Genomic DNA, 25,239 nt, shown 5'->3' with positions numbered 1-25,239 from the left:
CCCATATCATTGCTGGGACAGACCTTTTCACAGTTCCTTTGTATTCTGTTTCTGCCAAGAGTAGGAATACATTTGAAGAGGGTTGGAGTTGTCCTTGGGGAGCATGACTTGGTCTGATTAACTGCATGTTCATTCATACACGTGCATTCAAACCCCAGGCTCAAAGTTAGGACGGTATTCCAGTGCTTCTGTGGGGAGACCCATCAGTATATGCAGGATTTATTAACAAAAAAAGTTAGTGTTTATGGTTACAGGGATATGTTCTGAACATGAACCAGAGTCGTGCTGTCTTGCTGAGACAGCAGACAGAAGGTCAAACAGTAGCTCAGATACGTAGACTACACCACTTATATCAGTTGAATATTGACTCTCAAGTTTAATAGTGGTTTAAATGTCATCGCTAACAATTTCACTTCTGAACATGTCAGCAAAATAAGACTGACTTTAGAGGTGGGAAAAATGTATTAGGTCACCTACTTCTTTCCCTGAGGCCTGAATAAGATTTTCCCAATGTGTGTGTTCTCATGGCTTTTTCCAGACTAATTAGAAATGGCTCAAGCAATGTGGTTTCCATCATATAGCTAAGAAGACTGATCTTTAGAAGTTTTCCTGAGCCTAATTCTTTTTTTCTTAAATTAATACCATTATTCTTAGTTTGATCCCAGTGCTCAAGGTGAAAGGATGTAAAGAGGGGTAAAAGCTACCTGTGGAAGGGGTGTTATAAATTGGGCATTGGTTTTCAGTTTGACACCTGTGTGGACTGCACACCCCACTACACAGGTGACAGTTCTTGTTGCTGAGGGCTTCCAGTGTAATCTCTCTGCAAAAGTTTGGTTTGGTCAGATTGCCGTTAATAGCCACAGGTTAGGTTTTTCACTGTTAAGGGTGTCCATGTGTAAGTGTCTAGCTAAAACTTGAAGCTGATGGAAGACATATGTGTCAATCAATAAACTTAACGTTTGATTGTTTCATATAACCAGCTCCTTCCCTCAGTTCGCTGGGCCTTGGGGAGCAGTGGCCTTAGCACTGCTCCCCTACTTGAACTGCACTTTGACATTAATTTCTGTCATTACCAATGAAACTTAGTCTAGTGACAACCACTGGTGTTTGAAAACCCTTTAAGTTTTGATGGTGGTATGAAGAAAAAACACCCCAAGTCCTACTTGTGATTAAATTGTGTTGCTAAGCTAGAATTCTTTAGATCTAATAACTTAATAAAGATGAGTTCAAGCTATTTATTTTTCACTTGTGAGCTTGCTTGGTGTGTTAATTTTGTTTTTGAGCTCTAAATCTTAGTGTAATGGAAGGGCTATTGTATTGCCTAGAATGCCTCATGTAGCTTTTAAAAAAAATGGTCTGGACTAAGGTATAAGCAGAATAGCTTTGAGGAATAGCACAAAGTTGCTGTTTTATTGTTGAAAATATCGGATTAGTTATTTTTAGAGCTGTTTGTTTAAGCAGCTGTCAAGCTTCTTATTGCAGTACTATGTAGGAGTAGTTTGTATTTTGGAGAATGGAAAACTTGTTTTTCCACATCTGACAGCACTGTTGGGAAGGCTGGGTTTAAACACCCCATGCTGCTGCTCTTATTGATAGGCCAACTTTTCTGCAGATGTCTTCACTTATGATTTGGGAGCAGCATCTAACATTCCACAAAAGCCAGTAATGGGGATGTATGACTCTGAAGCACAAAGCCAGCACTTCAGGGAAAGCAAAAATACAAGAGGAGGCTGAGTATGCAAGGCCATCATTACACTGTAAATTCTTCAAAATAGTGACTTGATTTGGTATTTTTATCTGTTGCGTAGTGATATTCATAGTAACAACATAAATGATTTTAACAGGAATCACAACTAGCAATAAGAAAAGGAGTACTCTTGGCACCTTAGAGACTAACCAATTTATTTGAGCATAAGCTTTCGTGAGCTACAGCTCACTTCATCGGATGCATTCTGTAGCTCACGAAAGCTTATGCTCAAATAAATTTGTTAGTCTCTAAGGTGCCAAGAGTCCTCCTTTTCTTTTTGCGAATACAGACTAACACGGCTGCTACTCTGAAACCTGACAATTAGCAAGGAGGATTTTGTATGAGTACGCCATTGTGCATAGTCAGTTGAATCTCACTTGTGGGCTGCGTACACTGGTGGCAGTGTTACTTGAAAACCTTACTATTCCCTCAAAAAATAATATTGTGACTCATGGCTTTAAAATCTTGTGGCTGTCATTTTGTTTAACACAACTTCAAGAAAAACCTTCTGATTGCAGCCAAATGTTAAGTGATGTCCTTAAAGAATTGTCTACTCCAGTATCACTAAGATCCTGTGTGCATAGGAATATCTTTCAAAAATTTCCCACCACTGATGATAGTGGTTCAGTTTTCTGTTAGCAATTTTGTGGAATGCAGCTGCTGCTGTTTTAAGCACCATGTTGTCTTAACACTCAACTGGGGTCATCTCAGACCTCATTTCTTGCTCTGCATGCAGCCGTGAATATCTTAAACAATGTCCACTGTGATTTATGTGGCGGAGTACAGGAACCTAACAGTAGGGATAGACTGGGTTTGATAACTGCAGACTCAGGAAACCCAACCAGTCTGGGAAATAATGAGTTTAAATGGATGTAACATTTCTAATTCTCTGAGAAATCTATTGAGATGAGTTTGAAAGTGCTGGTCAGTATATGAAGTAAAAAAATGAGGAGTACTTGTGGCAAGTTAGAGACTAACAAATTTATTTGGGCATAAGCTTTTGTGGGCTAAAACCCACTTCATCGGATGCATGCAGTGGAAAATACAGTAGGAAGATATATATACACAGAGAACATGAAAATGGGTGTTGCCATACCAACTGTAACGAGACCAATCAATTAAGGTGGGTAATAGTTTGTGATTCTATACACTCTTCTATGACAAACATCAGTTTTGCCTCCCAACACCGCTGTGGGATGTGTTATCTCCATTTTACAGACAAGGAGGCTGAAGCATAGAGTAAGTGGCCTGCCCAAAGTTGCTCCCACCTCTCCTGCTGTGTTCTGCACACTTTTCAGGCCTTGTCGCTCCCTTTGTCACCTCATCCCACTCTCGCCTTTGTGCTTCTTGACGTGCTGCTCCTTATGTCTGGAATGGCATCTGCAAGTGTATCAGAATTTGTAACTTGCCCACTATATAATTGCTCAAATTTTTTCTTTTAACCTTTGACTTGTCTTTCCTTTCCCTTGCCCTTCCATTTGTCATCTTGTTGTGACCTAACTTCTATTGTAAGACTGAACTTTTCAAAGGAGACTTGGGCTTCCAACCCCCATTGCGAGGCAGTAGGAGTTGGATGCCTAAGGCCCCTCTGACAATCCGTCTCAACTCCCTGGGGAAGCATCATGCAAAATGATGGTGCTATGTAAATGTTTAATATGGATAAAAATCCATACAAGTAATTGCATAGAATGCAATTTATCCTGAGGATTTAAGTGCTAAACTTGCCCTTCCGGATTGGGGACTTCAGTAACATTAAATATTCTAAACCAGATGTTTAGAGAGCTAAGGCATTCCCTCTAGCTGAGCCTATATGCTTCATTGCCAAAGTATATCTTCTTTCATTTTATTTGTAACTATGCTTCTATGATGGGACATATGGAGAGAGTCAGTCTCTCAGATAACTGGGTCCTGGACTGAGTCCTGGACCATGTCATTGCCTATGAGAACATCTGTTCAGTGTGCAGCTAGGGTCAAAATGCCTAGATGATAGGCTGTATTAACAGAGAATAAAACTGAAAATATTGCAATGACCCTATATAAACAGATGAAATGCCCTTATCTGGACTACAGTTTTTAGGTTTGGTCACCCCCTTTGAAAAAGGGTATAGTGATAGAAGGGGTTCCAAGAATGGCAATGAAGAGTAATAGAGACATGAAGATTTTCAGGAGAGGAAAGTGATTCAGGCTCTTCAGTTCAGAGAAGCGGCAAGTGAGATGGTAGAGATAATGAATTGTATAGATAGCGTAATAAACGCTTATGAGGGACTTTATCTCATACCATGAGAAAAAGGCGTCACCCAATGAAATGAAACAGTAGCAGACTTAATACTGATAAGGGGATATTTCTTGTGATCTACACACAAGAAACTTGGAACTTCTTGTTACAGGAGATTGGGATGGAGCATAGTAGGATTTTAAAAAGGGATTTGACTTCCATGGACTATAAAATATCCTCTGTTGCATTAACTAGGTAGGGTAAATATTTGAGGGTTTCAGTGCTCATGCTTTTAGGATGTAAGCCAACCACTAGTTTTCTGGGGTTACTGTCTAACTATCCCAAGGCTATTCTATTATTGGAGTTTTAATTTTTGAAGCATCTCGTACTTACCCTTATTAGAGACTAGGTAAAACGCTGATGTGACATGTATGGGAATTCCTTTGTTCCTATACTTATTTTAACCAGTATCTAAAACTGCACTCAGTGAATAGGTAGCCAGTGCAGTGTATGGTGCATTAATTATATCCTTGTACTTGCTCGCCCCTCCTGAGACAAGCTTCTTTGTTCTCTATCAACTGACGTTTCCAAATGTTTTTCAAGGGTAGCCCGGTAGAGTGCGTAGGAATGATGTATCCTTGTGATTACAAAGGTGTAGACTACTGCAGTAAGATCTGCAGATAGAGGCTGCAATTATTCCTACCAGCCATAGTTCATAGGAAGGAGGAAAACATTACATGTCATTGGTGTCACATGGAAATCAAAGAGCAGCAGTGGATATGATGACTGGACTGGGCTGACTGAGGTCAAACATATACCTCCTGTACAAGATGGTCTTTTGGCTTCAGTCCAGTCCTCTGTTTCCCTCTTCCTTTCAGCCTCATCTTCCTCTTACGTAGGCTTCCCATCTACTGTCCCATCACCAGCCGTTGGAGAGATTTGCTCCTAGCCATCACAGATTAGCTACATGCCATTGTAGGCACCTCTCGCCATACCATCACCTCCATAAACTTATCAAACTCAGTCTTGAAGCCAGTTAGGTTTTTTGCCCCCACTGCTCCCCTTGGAATGCTGTTCCAGAACGTCACTCTGACAGTTAGAAACCTTTGCCTAATTTCAAGCCTAAACTTGTTGATGGCCAGTTTATATCCCTTTGTACTTGTGTCCATATTGGCACTTTACTAAAATAGCTTTTCTCCCTTCCTGGTATTTATTCTTCTGATGTATTTATAGAGAGCCATCATATCTCCCTCAGCCTTCTTTTGGTTAAGCTGAACAAGCCAAGCTCCTTGAGTCTCTTCGCATAAGACAGGTTTTCCATTCCTTGGAGCATCCTGGTAGCCCTTCTCTGCACCTGTTCCAGCTCGAATTCCTCTTTCTTAAACATGGGAGACCAGAACTGCACGTAGTATTCCAGATGAGGTCTCACCAGTGCCTTGTATAATGGTACTAACACTTCCCTGTCTCTACTGGAAATACCTCCCCTGATGCATCCCAAGACGGCATTAGCCTTTTTCACAGCTACATCACCTTGGCAGCTCATAGTCATCCTGTGATGAACCAAAACACCCACATCTTTCTCCTCCTGTCACTTCCAACTGATATGCCCCCAAGCTAATAGGAAAAAATCTTCTGGTTAGTCCCTAAATGCATGACTTTGCACTATTAAATTTCATCCCATTTCTATTACTCCAATTTACAAGATCATCCAGATCTTTTTGTATGATGTTCCAGTCCTCCTCTGTATTAGCAATACCTCCCAACTTTGTGTAATTTGCAAATTTTATTAGCGCACTCCCACTTCTTGTGCCAAGGTCAGTAATAAAAATGTTAAATAATATTGGTCCCAAGACCAGTCCCTGAGGAACTGCACTAGTAACTTCCCTCCAGCCTGACAGTTCACCTTTCAGTATGACCCACTTTAACCAGTTCCTTATCCACCTTTCAATTCTCATTAATCCCCATCTTCTCCAATATAACTAATAATTTCCCATGTGCAATTGTACCAAATGCCTTACTGAAATCCAAGTAGATTAGATCAACTTGATTTCTTAGACAAAGGAAATGCAGTAACCTTCTCAAAGAAGGTGATGTATCATTGACAATGCAGGCCTAAATGTCTCCTGTTTTCCCTTGCACTAAATTTGTCAAGAAGCTGTTCAGTGGTGAAGACGTTAATCTTCATGAAGTCTCCACTCTTAGCTTGACAGTCTACTAGCTTGGAGCTGCCCAATAAGGGGAAACAGGGAGGAGGAGGCCTTTTATAGCCTGGTCAGTTTTAGAATGAATAGGTAGGTTGAATGGATGCAAGAGCAAGTTCTGCAGGAGGCTGCTGGTATTTTCAGTTTTAGATATTCTAATAAACTGGTTATGATTGTGGCTGTCCCACTGGCTCATTCTTTGACTCCTGCTTTGCCTATTAAACCCTTTTCGTTCGGGTGTAGTGACGATGGCAGTGATAGAATAACTTGAGCTACTCTCTAAACATTTCATCTGCATTTAACTGAAAATCAGTTTTGTTGGAAAAGATTTTTATGAAATCTGTTATGCAGGGCTGAGCCTCTAACTGCTAAATATCAGATAATGGGGTTATAGAGCTGATAAATTTCCTGGAGGAATATCAGATTCTATTCAACAGCACATTCATAACAACAGTATTCATTTGTCTTACGCTTTTGTTTAGTACATGACATTTCATTGTTAATATAGCATAAAGAGACTTCCTAATTGAATTTTTCATGATGGCTCAAACTTCTATAATTGATTAATATTTGTACCAAATAAATTTCATGTCTTCCATACATGTATTTATGAAATTGCTGCTGTTCATATACAGAATTTGTAAAATCAGTGTCTGATGAAATAGAACTGAGTGTTAATTTTAGGGGGCTGGGAAAGAGAAGGAACCCATTACAGAACAATATTAACAAAACCTCTTATTGGTAAAGGTGCCTACTAACAATTTTTTTTTGTGATGTACTTGTTACGCTGAGTTATAAAGGCTTAAAAAGGTGACCCACTCATGCCCTGGAGGGACAAGCACTGACATTAATGACTAATTGAAATGAAGTACACACAAGCCTAATGAACAGGTTTTTTTTATTCTTAGTGCACCACAGATTGCTCTGAGAATTATGCCACCGCAACCAAGAACAATTATGGCAGATCATCTGAATGCCTTATTATGTTGAATAGATGCCACAGCAACAAAAAACTTTTATCTTTAATGTGACTTTTATTCAGTAGCCTTATCAAATACTTGTTGTGTTATACCTTGTGATACCTTTGACATTCTTATTGTATTGTCTTTGTAAGCAATCTGTACACTTCAATAATACATCAGAAGTGGAAAATAATTAAATGGAACTTGTGTGTGTTTTCCTGAGAAACTGCAATTAATTATTTTGAATCTAAAAAAATCTACCCACGGAGGGCGGGAAGAAGAATTAAATTGGTTTACTGTACTACTTACTTCAATAACTAGTGAAGGAATGTGAGGGGGTGTTTCCCTGGTGTGTTTCCTTGCTTAGAAATAATCAGTGTTAGCACTGATAGTTACATACGTATATAACTTTGTTTAGTATTACTTTGTAACAGGTAGGGTGTCCGAAATATCTTTGGCCACTATGGTCATTTAGATTGTAAGTTCTTCAGGGGAGGGACTGTCTACTGTTGTGTTTGCACAGTGTTTAGCATAGCGGCCCCCCATTCTTGGTTGGTCCTTGTGCACCACCACAATAAACATGTTTAATAATAATACTAAGGAACAAAGTACTTCTAAGATTTATGGCTGTAGTGACATGGTACTGCGTATGTCAATGCTCCTTTCTCCTTTTCAACTTAAAATCAAGGGGTTATAGTACAAAGTCCTGCTAGTTGGAAATACAAAGTGGTTAAGGATAGCTGCTGGGAAGAGGGAGTGAGGAAGGAGAGGGAAGTGAGTGAGTGAGCATCTTCCCAAGCAATATGTTAAGAATAGCAGTAAAAGGCACATACTGATATTTGAGTGAAGTATTGATTTATTGACTTGAACACCTTCCTTGGTCAACATTTACTTCTAGTAATTGTACATTGTAATCACTGAAATAAGTTACTATCTATATTACTACAAATATTCTGTATATCTCTGGAAATCTCTCTCCAATGTACAGATGAATTTCAAAAGCATATTGTTTTTTCCTATTAAAGAGATGCTGTCAACTTGAAATCTAGCCAATTTTTAAAAAGAGCTGAAAGTAGTTTTGTGTACTGTACCTTACTTTAATAATAATAAAAAACACCACAGAAATCCCAGTCCATTCTTTGAAGGGCCTTCTTAACTAAAAAGAAAAACTTGACTGAAGTAAGCCGAGTAAATATTTTTCTCTGACCTTTCAGTTTATTTTTTTAGTTGTCTCTGGTGTAACAATGGTAGTCTTTTTAAAAACAAATGAACCAAAAAAAAGATGCAAAAAGAAAAGGAGTACTTGTGGCACCTTAGAGACTAACTCAAATAAATTGGTTAGTCTCTAAGGTGCCACAAGTACTCCTTTTCTTTTTGCGAATACAGACTAACACGGCTGTTCCTCTGAAAAAAAAGATGGTAATTACTTGTTTTTCAAGTTGATAGTGTCCCTTGAAACTGTCATTCTGGAAAAAAGATGAAGAAAAGGGTCTGGAAAAAACTATTCTCTTAGGTCTTGTCTACACTAGAAAGGGTTTGCTGATATGGCTGTACCAGCAAACCCTCCTAATGGAGTTGCAGCTTTTACTGCCAAGAGTTCTTCTGCAGGTGTTATGCCAGTTTCTTGAATTAAATAAGCTATTACCAGCAAAATAACTCTTTTGCAGGCATAACTATGTTTACAATGGGGCTTTTGCTGGCACAGCTAGATTGGTTTAGGGATGTAATTATTTTTTTCACACTTCTAACTGACATAACTAGGCCTAATCAATTAGCAAGCAAGGATTTGATTATGTATGTGGTTCATCAAAGGTGTGGTCACTGATCTCTGCAGCCAGTTAAAATTCTTGAGCAGTCTTTTTACCGTAGCTTCAAACTTTGATGCTCTCATTGGAGGAACAAACTATGGGCAAACAGCCCATAATAGGCAGAGGTTATGGTGTATGTAAATTTAAGGGCCCTGAAGTCAAAACACTGACTCAGCACTATTCAATATAAGTGTATCTTCTGGAACACCAAAAATCAAGAACAGGTTCAGGAATTTGGGTACATTGCAGAAGTAAAATAAACCAGTGAACTTTCCATTGCTGTCAACCTGAAGTATTTTTCAACCAGTGACTTGAAGATGAGTAGCTCTCTGGTGCCCAATCCCTTTCTCTAATTAGGTTTATTAGAAGTTGCGCTTCAGATTGGAAGCTAATGTAGCTCTCTGGCTCTGAATGTAAACTTCTAGAGGCCAATTGTCCAAGCTGCTTGTCTCAGTCCTGTAGCTGGCTGGTGGGAAGGTGTTCTTATCACAGTCCATGCTAGTTGGAACTCTTGGTTGCTGCCTTTATGGAGAGGCTGAAGAATGAATGGACTTGTCAGAGATGACACACTCTGTCTGGGCTAAGGCACTTGACTGCTGTCTCTTGGAGTTTGCACTACTTTTCCTTTTAATGAGGGCTTCAGTTTTCAGTGATGCTTCTCTGTCATCTTCCATGAGCAATAACTCTATTAAAATCCCTCTGATTAGAAATGATCAATGGCCACAGAGATGGGATAGCATCAGTTTTATAGAAGGGATGGAGGGCAGGAGAATCCTATTATTTCGGTTCTTAGAAATTGCTTTTGGCTGGGCATTTCAAAGGAGATTTAGGGAGTTATTTTCCCAGCTCCTGTCAAATTTCAAGTGACAATTGAGCATTTAACTCCCTTCAGCTTCTCTGAAAAGTCTTCACTGTGAGTGCTGAGGAACCTGTGGTATAATCACTTGGTCTTCGTGTAGAAGAGGCAGACACAATATTTTTAAACTGAAAATTCAGAGTAAACCACCAGTTTAGAGAAGACCTTTGTCATTGTGATTTTTGTATAGTGAAACTTCTACTAAGTAATCAAGGGAAGGATTCATTTTTGGAGCTTTGGGATTTTTTTGCATACTTTCATCTAAATCTTTTTTCCTTTTTTTTCTAGCAGGTCACCGACAAAAGTTGGGTCCCATGTATTAAAGGTGTGTCTCTCTATATATAATCTTAAATGTTTGTAATCTGACAAATGCTTATGTAACATGCCTGACCGTAAGTCCATAATATTGGTTCATATTATATAGCTGCATGCGTAGGCAGAAAATGGCAAACTAAGGATGAAGCTTTTTCCCAAATCATACTTTCCTTGTTGTGGGCTTGTTGACTTTTTATGCTTCCACTTTTTTTAAGTTTAAACTTTTCTTGTTTCCTTTGGCTTAAAAAAAAAAAAGAAAAGAAAAATGGACCCGCATGCTTTGACTAAAGAGCTAATAAATGGTATCCTTAAATTGGCAGAGTTTTTAATTACTCAAACAGTATGTAGAGGAACTGGACCCATCTTTTTTTGTTTTATATTCAGATACAGGAGTATGTCAGAGTTTTGGTCACCTTGATTATATTGACTTATTTCAAATCATTGACTAAAATTTCTATTTGTATTTTGGTGACAGAAGGCAGTAAAGTGTTTTATGCTTCAAAAGCTACCACTTCAGGTTACGTGAAAGCAAAACTCTAAATTTAGCTTATCACCACTTCCCACGCAGGTAATTAGTATGCTGTTTCTCTGCACAATGACAGTGCAGCTGAACCTCTGGCATTTATTAAATAGGTCAGGAATTGGTATATGTACGGATACAATTCATTATACAGGTTGGGAGAAGGACCAAAGGCGATGCTATGCAATAATCTTTTATGTGGAGTAAAGCAGGACTGGCGTTTTCTGTCCCAGAAGTGCTGGGTAATCCGTAGTGAAAATAGAAATATTTTGATTCATCAACAGTGGTAGAAAGTAAGTCATAACACTGTCCCACAGATAACAGCATATCTTTATTCATTCCACTGTAATGTGATTTAGGAGGAGAGATTTAGAAAAGTCATTGACTTAATTCTGTCGTTACATTTATAGGTGTCTCACCTGGTATCCTGCTTTAATTTCAATGTCTCCTTGACAATATGGTGTTAAATGTCTAAACTTTTCAGTAAATGTAGTTCCATTTAATTCTGACAGAAAGTAGTACGTGGATGTGGATTGAGTTGGATTCCATGTATCACTGGCTAAACTTTGAGTGAGAATATTTGGCTATAATCTAAATTTTTAAGTATATGCAGTGGCTGGGCACTACTGTTAGTTGCTTATGGGGTCCTCACCATGTTACTAATTTTCATTTTTCATTAAGGAGCGTCTTCCTAAATCACTTCACCTTCAAAAGTCAGCCTTGTATAAAAGCAGACTATCAGTTTCACCACTTGGTACCATTATCAGTTCATTAAACTTGTGACCAGCCATACAGTTGAAGGAGTTTGGGATCTTTCTCAAGTCCAAAGTCTACTGTGTTAATGTCAACAAAAGTGGAAATTAATCTAGCAAGCTTGTTGAGGCACGGACTACAGTGGGATGTATTTGTGTCAAAATGTATTTGCTTCTTGTCACCTTGTCAGTATGCATTTGAATAGCCTAAATTAAAATGTTGTAGGAGTTTATTATATGATGTCTTGTCACTAGGAGTAATTAGAAAAAGTACATTAAAATATACAAGTATTTCTATTATGGGGGAAATGCCTATATATCCTCCTGTTGAGTAATATTGCTCATTAATTAATTCTTTGATAGAATAATGGCAGGTGCTTCTTTATTGTATATTAATGCACATTTCTGGGCCAACACTTAAAAAAAAAAAAAAAGAAATGTGTGCGCCTAAAGTTAGGGTTTCAAAAGACAGCTGAGCTCCGCTGAAGTCACTGGTAACTGCTGAGTGCTCAGTAACCTGATGTGTAACCAAGCTGATTTGGGTGCTTGAAATCAGGCTCCTACTTTTCAAGAACTTGCCCTTATTTTCTAACTTTTCAATTCTAATTGTTGGCGTGTATTATAGACAATTCTCCCTGTTCCTTCTCAGGCCATAAACATGTTGACTTCTGATTTTTAACTGAGATTAGTTAAGGGGTTTAATTGTAGACCAAACTGGCTCCCATTCAGCGGTTAAAATTTGGTCTGATATTACAATTTTTTGACAAACTTGATATTGCAGTAAAAGCTTTGTTATCCGGCATGTTGTGGGAATGGGGGGTGCCAGCCAGTTAACTAAGAGTTATACTTACCAATGGATTACCAATTTTCAAAGAATTGGAATACAATAAAATGAATAAACATTCCTATTCTTGCCCTTTACAAGATGTGGACAAATATCTATTTTCTGTTTTAATGTCAACACAACTCTCTTAGGCTTCTCTCCTTTGCTTTTCACTGGTATTTTGGATGCTATAATGGTGGTGATATTTTACGATAGACACAGGACAATACACCAAGTAATAAACCAACCAATCACAATGGCGGATGCAAACAGAACAGCATTCAGCTCTTCTTGGCTAACTAAGTCCGACTGCTCTCGGAAATACTCGGGTTCCGAATAGCTTCGGCATTGGTCCTGGTTACTAGCTGAAAGATTCGTGTTGGGAGGTATCATTAATGCCCGTTTCTCGAACTTTCCAGTTGGTAAAGTGCTGGATAGCACAGCTTTTACTGTACTAGGTTACTAAAATCTAGAAAAAACAGACCAAATCTGCTTGCAAATTCATACCAGAATGGTTGTCATTTCAAATCTCTATCAAGATACAGTAGTCTGCAAAATAAAGGGCCTCAGCCTCTGTCAAGAAACAGTAAATACTGAGGTGCTGTAAAATGCAAAGTGCATGTACATGTTAATATATATGAAATGTCAGAAATCTTTTCACTTTGGCTATGAATTTCAGATGAAAACTTCTAACAGTTTGAAGGTTTAATGAAATAAGAGGCCTGGATGGGGATGGGAGGGAGCGCTGTTCAATTCACATGAAAATCACTGCTTCCTCGCTTGCTCTGTCTTCAGACCAGAGGCGTAGAATAGCGTTCATCCGAGTTCAGAGAATCAAGTGTGTTCATTTTACATTGCTCCTGCCTTGGTTTTACCTCTTTGCAGGTTAATCATTAAATTAATGGCTTGTCAGATGACTCTTCTCAGCCAGTCGTGCACCAGGATTTGTCTCTTCTGTGTAAGAATAGCTAATACTGGCCTTTGCCTGTGGGTTTGGGCTTTAAGTGCCACCCTTTCTTTTTTTCCACACCATTGTAAGCCATATAGTATGTGAGTTGCAGAGTATCTAAAAGCTTACGGATCAGCATATGATCAATATTCTGGCAGCTCAAATGAAAACTAGCTTTTTTTGTCCACTTAGTGGCGTTGAAGAGGAGAGAGTGAATTCCTAATAAATAAATTGCAATAGCAGACGTGTAAGGAACACTTCCACTGATTATACTGGAAAATTGATGTCACTGTCTTTTTTCTATTCCTGAAAAATGCTCATTTTTGCTCCCTGGATTAAGCTTGAACAAATGGTGGTGGTCTCCTGAAAATACTGCACAGAATGCCATATCAGAGCAGCCAGTAACTATTTAGAAAAGCTGTTCAAAATGTAATGTCTATAATTAACTCGAATAGCATATTTAAATTAAAGAAAAACTTTTTCTTTTGGTCATTTTTTTTGTCATTGTATGAAAAGTCCACACTTTTAACTTTCAGTTGTAGGTCTTTACCCAATCTCTAAAATGTTCAAAATTAAGGTTAGTTACTTGACCTAAATAAGTGGCTAATATTTTAGAATTGTGTTCCAAATGTTTGCTTTAGGTTTTAGTGTATTTAATACACTTAATATATAACTTTGTTGTGTCAATTACACTGTTTTCATGGAGCTGCTGCTATGTAAACTTGCTAAAATTTATGCTACATTGTACTTTTCTTGGCTAAGTGACTGGGGGTGAAACAAGGTGCTCTAAGGGTTGCATTGTATGTTTAAAATTTGCTCATAAAGTTAAAATATAACTAGTGGAAATGCTATTCAGATGAATGGTGCAAGATGCAAACTGCCCTACATGTGAAAGTATTTTCTAACCACAACATTTCTTATTTTTGTAACAAGTAAATATCCCATAAGAATCACACTTTTTTTTTTAGAAGGTTAGGTTTGGAAGGGACCTCAGAAGGTCATCTAGTCCAACCCCCTGCTTGAAGCAGGACCAATCCCCAATTTTTGCCCCAGATCCCTAAATGGCCCCCTCAAGGATTGAACTCACAACCCTGGGTTTAGCAGGCCAATGCTCAAACCACTGAGCTATCCCTCCCCCCCAATGACTTAATGACTTTCATTTTAGGGTGGAGCAGTTTTGTCTGTCTGTGGAGCGCTAAACAATTGCTTAAGTATTTTCTTGTTTGTGTTCATTAAACTTTGTAATGAAATGAGTGTAATGTACTGTACTGCAGTTTCATTAGATTCCAAAAGCATCTGAGTGAACATACCTTTGTATTTAGCTGTATTAACTAGTATTGCTATGCCAGGTGTTAAGCAGTTATAATTAGGACAGAATACGAGGTTGTGAATTTTCAAGAGCTCAAAGACTTATTTGTGGTTGCCAGATGTGATTTAACCTGGCAACTGCTAATCACATTACACTTGCTATTGTGAGTGATGGTAGTACTAGGTTTTAAAAATGTGAAAATTCTGCAAGTACATACAGATCACTTGTATTGAGCTAGTTTTGCATAATCAAGACAAACTTTATGTTAAACTATTATAAATATAGCTGTGTTGATCCCAGTATATGTGGAAACACAAGGAGGTAAGGTAGTGTCTCTTACTGAAACGAATCTACAAATGACTATATACAAAAACCCATGTATCACCAAACTTACCTTCGCAGATCCAGCAACCGCTTCAGACACACCAAAAGATCTGTTATCTACAGCCAGGCACTCAGCTACCACTGAATTTGCTCTGAAGAGAGAGTCAGGGATACACGCACCTAAACATACTTAAAACTACCTTTACCAAGCAAGGACACTCTACCAGAGAAGTAGATCGCATAATAGAAAGGGTCACCCAAATACCCTGGGAGAACCGACTTCAGTACATGGGGGGGGGGGGGAAGCCACTGACAGCTGACCCCTAGTTGTCACTTACCACCCCACACTGGAGCCCTTATGGAGAATCATCATCAAACAATTACAAAACCATATTTTATGGGGACCATATCCTGAAAGAAATCTTTCCTGAACCCCCTTCTCCGGCTTTCAGACAACTCCCAAACATTAGTAAGCTCCCCATGGACCAGGACACGCCAAATCAAAATGGCACCAGAACTTGCCAGTACAATGGCTACAAAACCTCCAGACATGTCTCCACTCCTATGATAATGAATACCACTCACAACGCATCTTTCAAGATTTATGGATCCTATACGTGCCTGTTACAACATGTAGTGTACCTCATCTCGTGCGTCAGATGCCCCAGTAACAACTATGTGGGTGAAACTAGACCATCTCTGCCCTCTAAATGAACTCCCAGAAAAATAAGACAAAAATGCCATCTCATCCATCAGCGAACAGTTCACAAAGTGATCGCTTCATTTCTGACCTCTTGTTCCTCATCCTGACACATACACAACACCTTCAAAAGCAAGCCTGGGAACTTAAATTCATAATGCTGCTAGACACAAAAAGACATGGACTTAACAGGGACACTGTTTTCATGGCTCATTCCAACAATTTGCAACACACTGCATGCTAACCCTTACTGGTCCACTTCAAACCCCTTTTGCATAACAATCTAATCCTTATTGCTCACGAATCTCAAGTGACCTGCAACATGTTACCCCTTATGCTTACTGTCTGTCCCACTCTGATTTTTTTCCCTAGACCTGAAGAACTGTGTGTGGTTCAAAAGCTTCTACCTTCCACCAACAGAAGTTGGTTCAGTAAAAGATATTACCTTACCTACCTTCTTTCTCTTATAAATGTTTAATTTTTCCTAATTTTCATTTGTTGCAGATTATTAAATATGCTTGCATTTATTTCTCATAACTCAACATTATCTTCCATTTGGTTATTTTAGCAACAAAGTCAGAATATTTTTTGTGACATTTCAATGGGAAAACACTGGGTTTCATAAACACAAGATTCTAATGTCTGTGTAGGATCATTTAGATGGAAGGAGTTTATCTTGTGATAGGCAGAGATCTTATCAAGCACGCCTAAAATAGCAAGAGAATAGAAAATTACTGAAATTAAGTGACTTTTTTAGTTCTCAGCGTAGTGTGTGTTGTCTATTTCTGTGATTACTCCAGTGTGACATACCTTCTCCAGTTTACTCTATGAACTACTACTTACGCTTGTCAGTATGACAGCAATAAAACCAGTCTTCAAATATAGCGGAATGTTTGCCCCCTTGGGATATTTTGCTGCTTTGCCGTTTAATTTGTATCTTTGCTAAATTACCTTTCTTATTGAGGAATTTTATTCCGTTCCTTATTACTGATGGTTGTTTTTACAGGAAACAGACAGCAATATACCCAGAGCTGCAAATGAGGCCCTGATACAGGAAGTAAAACAAGATGACTCTAAAGAGGTTGGTTAAACATCTGTTTAGCAGTGTGTATAAAGTCTAAACTTAGATTTAAAGTTTTCTTAGCTGAATTAAAATATTTTTAAAATTAATTTTTAATATTTTAGCAATATATTGAAATTGGAATCAGTAAGTTTTTAAATTACCTTAATACAAAGTTTTTAGAATTAGTTATTGTAACAGCCCAAATGCTGTTTGTTCATTTAGGGGAAATCAAACTAAATATGTTCAAATAAAAATTCAGGATTTGTGGTCACTAAATCATTTGGCTACTTTACGGTATAATAAACAAGGGGAGTGAGGGGGATGATAAATGTCCAAAAAAATTAATCAGATTAGATTTTTCTGTGTTTTGTTACAATCTTTTTAAAAATATAAACTACACTAAAAAGCAAGAAAATGCAGTTTACGTTTTCTGAAGTCACTTGACCCCATTACCACTCGAGTGGGTGTATTTCTGTACCCAGCTTCTAGCCCCCATAATTTTGTTTTAAAAATGCTGGAGGGTAATAATTATATTAATATTAATATTTAATATATTTATTGATGTCCTTATTTTCATTATAAAAGTGAGGTAACTTTTCCATAGACGCTGAGACTTATCCTATGCTTGGCATGGACTGCCTGACAAGTGTGCTTTAGGAACTCTTCCTTCCTATATTTGTATGTCTTGGCAAACATATGTTTTGGGTTTTTTTAGATTATTGACAGTATTATAGAAGAAAGCCAAAAGGTACAACAGCTAGAAGATGATCCTTTGGCTTCTCAAGGAAAAGAACTAACTGATCAAACTTCAGATATAAATACTTGGATTCCTGGAGCAGATATCCTTAGTAATATTCCTGAACTACTAGCTACTGAATCAGCATTACAAGAAGATACTCAAGAACCTGTGACTCAGAGTACATGTAAGGAGGCAGAAGTGGAATCCAGAGGGTTTTTTTTGCCTTCTGACCATACCGTTGAGCATCAAGAAGGTGAAACCACTAATAAACTAGCAGAAATAATAAATGCAGCTGAAGAGCTTAAAATCACTGAATCTTACTCACCGAAAGAAACATCTAAAGATGAGGAAGTAACAGAAGTGAAGCAGACAGATATTTTAGAACAGGTGACTTCTGATTTCTTACCTACTAAAGATCTTACAACAGAAGAAATGCCTCCAGCCAAACCCCCAAGGCAACTTAGTGTAGAACCTGATATAGTTGCTAGCACTAAGAAATCTCTTCCAGCACGTCCACCGCCTCCAGCAAATGTTCCTCCTCCTAGACCACCACCACCTGCTCGGCCCGCTCCACCACCACGGAAGAAAAAGAGTGAATTGGAGTTTGAGGTGCAAAAATTATCTGGTTTAGAAGGCAAGTATATGCTTTGCCCTAAGGTATTGTGTCCAGATTAGTGCACCAATTTTCTGTCTTTAGACGGTTGACATTTTTCTGCTTTTCAGAAGTTACTGAACCTCTTGCTTTTCTTTTGGCTAGCTATCCTTGAATTAAAGAGGAGCAATCAACTGAACAATCACATGGCATTTTCAGATATCTGCGTGAGTTAGGAGCCCAAGGCCCTTTGAAAGTCAACAGGATTCGGGCTGTTAACTCACATATTTTCTTTTGAAAGTCTCACTCCATACTTCTGTCAGAATTTTTCACCTGCTTTTATTCAGAACACCTAAAAACAGCAGAGCAAGAGAAAGCAATGGAAATATTTTCTCTATTTTCTTTTCTGTGTTTGCACCATTTTGTGATCAGTTTCACTGTTCCTTTATCTTTTCCCTGCTTATGTCTCTTCTGCACAGCAACTGGAGTCTAAATGTTTTTTAAAAAGTAGTGATTATAAAGCCACAGATTAGATGTGGGATTCAGTTCTGTTTTTGGCTAGATGGCTATGTTTATGGCTAGATCTTTAGAAGTAATGTCTTTCTTTAGTATTCATATTGGACTTTCTAAAACTCTGTACTCATGACTTTTAGTTATGATTGTTGCCCATACTGTAGGTATCTTACTACCTCCTTCTACTAATGATGGTTGGATGTGCATATGTATTGGCGTGTCAGAAGTAAACATGAGACGCAGTCCGGAATCTAGCACCATGCCACTTTAATTATGTACTGTCCCAGAGAATTGCCCAGCAACAGTAGGACAGCTGATTAGAAACAGTAATCAGTTCACAAAGATCACATTAAACCTTCAGTACTAAATTTCTGATGCAATGGCTGTCAAAAATAATTTTTAGTCCGAACCAAAAGAAGCTTGATCTTCTGGCACTCTGTCAACTATTTCTGCATAGGAGAGGGCTGTCTTTTATGTTGAGAATAGTGTAGGACAGAAAACTGCAAGTTTGATAGGCTATAAAATATACTTTGAGCAAGATAGAACTCTTGTGGTGAAAGGTAAAACACCCAGCATAGTACACATGAATTTGTGTATATACATATAATTATAAATCATAAATTTTAGTTTTCCAGTAATGATTTTCCCCATATGTATTGTCTGAGGATTTGGTTTTTAAGCAGGGCACAGCCCTAATGAAACTCTTTGATGAAACATTCCGCTAGGAGGAAAATTAACCTTTGCTCCAGCAAATAAAGAAATGGTGTAGTTTCAGTATGCCAAAAGTCAACATAGATAAATTTTTGGGTGAATTTTAATCACTGTATGATGAAGAGAAGGAGTTAGAGATGTCATATTGTAACTGTATAATTTTAGATCATTACAGATTATTTCAGTTCCTGCTAATTCTAAAATTATAAATGACCTGTAAAATATTCTATAATAAATATTTATTTTCAGAGATTACTATGGGGGAAAACCAGTTCAAGAGAGTTGGAAATTTTTCAAAGAGACATTATTAAGGGGACAGTAAGATCAAACTATCCCACTGTGTAGGAAAGTTAGGAAGTAATGATCTGAAACTCAAAACAGAGTCTTGCAAAAAGTGGAAATAACACAACGAGATTAAATTAGCTAGAGACGTAAAGCATAACAAGAAAATATTCTACAAATACATTAGAAGCTAGAGGAAATCCCAGGACAGGGTAGGCCCATTACTCAATGGTGGTGGGAAACAACAGAAAATGTGGAAATGGCAGAAGTGCTAGAAGACTTTTTTGTTTCAGTCTTCACCAAAAAGGTTGTTAGCATTGGATGTTTAATGTAGTGAATGCCAGTGAAAACGATGTAGGATCAGAGGCTAAAATAAGGAAAGAACAAATGAAAAATTACTTAAATGTCTGCAAGCCACCAGGGCCTGATGAAATACGTCCTTGTATACTCAAGGAGCTGGCTCAGATATCTCCTCAGTCATTAACGATTATCTTTTAAAAGTCATGGAAGATGGGAAAGATTCCAGAGGACTGGAAAAGGGCAAATATGGTGCCAATCTATAAAAAGGGAAATAAGGACAACCAGGGGAAATTACAGACCAGTCAGCTTACGTTCAGTACCCAGAAGGATAATGGAGCAAATAATTAAGCAATCAATTTGCAAACACTTAGAAGATTATGAAGTGATAAGTAACAGCATGGATTTGTCAAACCAACCCGGTAGCTTTCTTTGATGGGGTAACAAGCCTTGTGGATAGCCGGGAAACAGTAGATATGGAATATCTTGACTTTACTAAAGTTTCATAATGTCTCACATGACCTTCTCATAAAGAAACTAGGGAAATACAGCCTCGTTGGAGCTACTGTAAGGTATAAGTTCTGGGTCTGGTTCTGTTTAATATCTTCATCAGTGATTTAGATCAGGGGTCTCCAAACTTTTTGAATCATGCACTCCCCATGGCCAGCTGTAGGGAAGCAAAAAAAGAAAAAAAGAGCTGCCAAAGAATCAAAGGTCCAGGAGCACTGCTGCCCGCCGTGCCGGCGGTGCTTCTTCTGCCACGTGCCCCCGGGGTGGTCTTGCGCACCCCCTGGGGTGAGTGCACCCCACCTTGGAGACCACTGATTTAGATAATGGCATAGAGAGAACACTTATAAAGTTTGTGGACGATACCAAGCTGGGAGGGGTTGCAAGTGCTTTGGAAGACAGGATTAAAATTCAAAATGATCTGGACAAACTGAAGAAATGGCCTGAAGTAAATAGGATGAATTCCATAAGGACAAAAGCAAACATCATTTTGGGCTGTATTAGCATGAGTGTTGTACGCATGACGCAAGAAGTAATTCTTCTGCTCTACTCCGTGCTGATTAAGCCTCCACTGGAATATTGTGTCCAGTTCTGGGTGCCACATTTCAGGAAGGATGTAGACAAATTGGAGAAAGTCCAGAGAAGAGTAGCAAAAATCATTAAAGGTCCAGAAAACATGCGAGAAGATTGAAAAAATTAGGTTTGTTTAGTCTGAAGATTGGGGGGAAGAGGGGCATAAGTTTTCAAGTTCATAAAAGCTTGCTACAAGGAAAAGGGAGAGAAAATTGTTAAGCAACGGGCTTATGTTGTAGCAATGGCAGCTTAGGTTGGACATGAGGAAAAACTTCCTAACTGTCAAGGTGGCGAAGCACTGGAATAAATTGAGAATAAAGGGAGAATAAAGGGAGAATAAAGGGAGATTTTGGAATATCTATCATTGGAGATTTTTAAGAGCAGGTTAGACAAACACCTGTCGGACATGGTCTAGATAATACTTAGTCCTGATGTGAGTGCAGGGATCTGGAAGGATTCTAAGTTTAAAGAAGCTACTACATTATTGTTTCACCAGAGTACGGTATCTGCACCTGCACTGCCTATCTTCCTCAGTAGAAATAGTTACCTAACATAATCTTGTACAAGGAACAGAACAATGAATATGGTGTATTCAGCAGCTTGGTATATAGCAGGCTTCCCAGAGTTGTGCAAATTGCAGCTGAAGCATGTATAATGTATATCTCCATGCTAATAAATAGACAAGAGCTGCTCAGGCCCTAGGGGGGAAAAACAGTAACATAAACACTTGCTGAATCATAAAATATCAGGGTTTGAAGGGACCTCAGGAGGTCATCTAGTCCAACCCTCTGGTCAAAGCAGGACCAATTCCCAGTTTTTGCCCCAGATCCCTAACTGGCCCCCTCAGTGATCGAACTCACAACCCTGGGTTTAGCAGGCCGATGCTCAAACCACTGAGCTATCCTCCCCACCCAGGTAGAGGGAGTAGAGGTTAGTAGCAAAACTTATTTTCAGGTTTAAATGATCCCCTTTACTGGTGTTGGATTTGTTTGCATAAGAAATCTAATTGGCAATACAGATTACTAATACTGTTTGATATTTATTTCAGTTTGAAAAAGGTGGTGTATTAATGTAACTTTGACTAAATTATCTCTATTCTGGTATTGCAATTTTAAATAAAAAAATTTCTAGGGCATATAATACTATCATGATGCACCTTTTTCTAACCTGCAGTTGCTTTATAGTTCCTAGAGAGAATTTAACAACTGGTGGTCTCTTTGCTTTGAATACAGTGGCAGAATGCATGGCCAAAGATTCTCAGCCTTCTTTGGATCTGGCAAGCGCAACCAGTGGAGATAAAATAGTTACTGCACAGGTTAGTGAACTGTTCTATTATTATGCATTGTGGTTATCTGGAGTTGCATTCATGTATCCGGGCCCCATTGTGCTAGACACTGCATGTGTGTGTACACGGACAAAATGAAAAGATAGTCCTTGCCTACAAATGAAGTAAAATCTTTGGATGACCTTAATAAAGTATTTAGAAATCGTACCGAATGGGTTCATTTAAATAGGCACTTTCACATCATAACAAACTTGGAGGAATCAAAGGTCTGCATATGTGTAGCTAATATTGTATAAAATACAATGCAGCAAAAGGAGAATTAAAATAATAGAGACAGCATGTTTTTAATTCTTGACAGTCCTTTAATGCAGATAGAGCCTCCCACAAGTGCCTGTGTCCTTGAGCTGACTACAGGTAGCAGCGCACTTAAATGCTTTCCCTTCCTTCTCCAGGTTCTCTCTAACCCCACCTACCTTCATCCCAACTAGTCCCGGGGAGAGCCAATTACAATAGAAAATACATTGACTTCGTCAATATTTTTTAGTACATCTCTTACCAGTGAAGGGTTTTTTTGTCTGAATAATATTTTTCTGTCTCCCAGTCCACCTTTTGTTTGATTATACAATAGATTTTTGACAAAGTTGCTGCAGCTGAAATTGTGTCCAAATTCACCTGAGAGTTAACTCCATTATAGCCAGTGAAGTTGCCCAGGGATTTGTTTGATCCTGAACTTTCACCACAGGATGTAGCAAGAGAAAATGAGAGAATCGGAAAGTCACTTAAATATAAGCACAATCACCCTTGGGTGGGATAAAGGCAAGGGAAGCTATTTGATCTTGGGACCCAATCTTTCACAGGTGCTCAGCATCCACACTTCTTTAACAGAAGTCAGTTGGAGCTGCAGGTGCTCAGCACTTGCAAATACCAGTATTGTGTATGTGGCAGGCAATCTGTATAGCTCTTCATTCAGAGTTTAATTTCAGAATACTTAATTTATAAACATTACATGTACATTTTTCAAATGGAAAATGAGTATCTTTATTTTTCTGGAAATACCCTGTAATGTAATTGCCAATTTGCACTTCTGGAATTATAGTGAAACTAATATACTAAAAGAATGTTTGAAGTAAATACATATATTAATATATATATATATATCTATGCGCACACACAACTGCAGGAAAATGGAAAATCAGCTGATGGACAAACAATACCAAATGAATTGCTTGGACCACAAAGACCCAGATCTAACTCTGGAAGAGAACTCACAGATGAGGTATTACTAGCACTTCTACCCAGTTTTCTTATGTGTGCTTTTCCTTTCCAATTTCAGAGATGGGTTAGAATAGTCATGTTTCATCACCCCTGCTCATGCACTGTTGAACCATGGTATCCTGAGGTGGGGAAAAGGAAGGCGCGGTAGGAATGGTGCAGAGCAACACTATTTTTCTTCACAGGTTAGGCGTTCCAGTGAATCAAGGGCTGTGAATGCTCCCAAAGTGTTTAAATGCCTCTGTGTTGAGCGTACTGGAATTCCAAGAGTGTTTGGCTGCATATTTTATTAGAAGATAGAGTATTTTCTGTTATACTTATGACTAAGGGTATGCTTATGTTATGGAATCCGTGACTTCCAAAGACCTCTGTGACATTTTCTGCTTCAGCCCCTGGGGCTGCGGGACAGGAGCTGGCAGCCAGCGGGGCCCCGGCACGGTTCCAGTGACAGGCAAAAGCCTCCTCAGGGTCCCCCTTCAGGTTTCCAGCCACAGACAACAGCCTCCTCAGGGTTTCCCTGCAGGGTTCTAGTGATGGGAGGCCCTCCTCAGGGTTCCAGCGACTCACCGGGGACAGCCTTGCGGGGAGGGGGAAGAACCCTGCAGTTCCCAGCCACCATGGTGGCAGGGGAAACCATGGAGCTGCAGCAGCAAAAGTCACAAACAGGTCATGGCTTCCCTTAATTTTTGTTTATTGCCCGTGACCTGTCCATGGCTTTTGCTAAAAATAACCATGACAAAATCTTAGCCTTACTTATGACTTGTGTGTATTCTTATCCGTTCTGATGTTATAGGATTCCCTCCCCTCATTAATAGGTACTAGCTGTCTTGTTGGAATAACACTGTAAGCTTTGTGTTTTCTTCATGCCTATCCCTTATGTATCTCTTTCTTCATTCCATACCTTAAATTTGTACTAGTTATTGCAGCAAAATTTTAGATTCCATTCATAAGAGCATAAGAATGGCCATACTGGGTGAGATCAGTGGTCGACCTAGCTCAGTATCCTGTCTTCTGACAGGTTTCAGAGTAGCAGCCGTGTTAGTCTGTATCCGCAAAAAGAAAAGGAGTACTTGTGGCACCTTAAAGACTGTCAAATCTATTTGAGCATAAGCTTTCGTGAGCTACAGCTCACTTCATCGGATGCATGCAGTGGAAAATACAGTGGGGAGATTTTATATATGCAGAGAACATAAAACAATGGGTGTTACTATACACACTGTAACGAGAGTGATCAGGTAAGGTGAGCTGTTACCAGCAGGAGAGAGAAAAAACCTTTTGTAAGGATAATCAAGGTGGGCCATTTCCAGCAGTTGGACACTTCCGACAGTGGCTGATGCCAGATGCTTCTAAGGGAATGAATAAAATAGGGCAGTACATTGAGAGATCCATCCCGTTGTCCAGTCCCAGCTTCTGGTAGTCCAAGGTTTAGGGACACCCAGGTCATGGGGTTGCATCCCTGACCATCCTGGCTAATAGCGATAGGTGGACCTGTCTTTAAAATTATTCTTTCTTGGATTGCTTTCCCCCACTCCATTCTCAAACAAAGTAGCATCATGAGTGGAACTTCCAGCAAGTTTAACTTGTCATGCATCTAAAAAAGATGGAGGAAAATCTTTCCTCAGATCAAATTAACATCTTCCTAGTGTCATTAGGAAACATATGGCTTATTAATAAACTAAAAAAATGAATGGTGGCATGAATAAGCCAACCTAGAACTTAATCATTGCTGTCATGGGATGACAGACCATGTCTAGGACATCATTAGGTTAAAGTGCCTTTCAAAAGGTGTCCTTGTTTTGTCCTATCTAGGACTCAACTGTTCTAGCCCACAGGGCCCCCTGGTGAATAGAGGTTGGCAGTAGGCAGATAAGATGGTCCTCTCTCTTTTCCATTTGGACATAAACCTAAAGTAAAGTTTGAAGAG

At 38.8% G+C, this 25,239-nt stretch overlaps 1 protein-coding gene across 2 annotated transcripts in view; it reads left to right on the top strand.

The window, feature by feature from the left end:
• Positions 1 to 25,239, top strand: part of WDR44 (WD repeat domain 44) — a 61,214-nt gene that overhangs the window by 6,667 nt on the left and 29,308 nt on the right. The window contains exons 2-6 of one of the 2 annotated variants that reach the window (XM_048863509.2): positions 10,081 to 10,114; positions 16,488 to 16,562; positions 17,260 to 17,917; positions 21,991 to 22,073; positions 23,224 to 23,319. In XM_048863509.2, coding sequence (XP_048719466.2) covers positions 10,081 to 10,114; positions 16,488 to 16,562; positions 17,260 to 17,917; positions 21,991 to 22,073; positions 23,224 to 23,319 — 946 coding nt within the window. Of the gene's footprint in view, positions 1 to 10,077; positions 10,115 to 16,487; positions 16,563 to 17,259; positions 17,918 to 21,990; positions 22,074 to 23,223; positions 23,320 to 25,239 lie in introns of both variants that reach the window. The other variant, XM_048863508.2, reaches the window with a different exon arrangement.

The sequence above is a fragment of the Caretta caretta genome, chromosome 9, assembly GCF_965140235.1.
Source record: "Caretta caretta isolate rCarCar2 chromosome 9, rCarCar1.hap1, whole genome shotgun sequence".
In the NCBI taxonomy this organism is placed as follows: Eukaryota; Metazoa; Chordata; order Testudines; family Cheloniidae; genus Caretta; species Caretta caretta.
The sequence above is the reverse complement of the archived record's forward strand: the minus strand, read 5'-3'. Positions and strand labels throughout refer to the sequence as shown.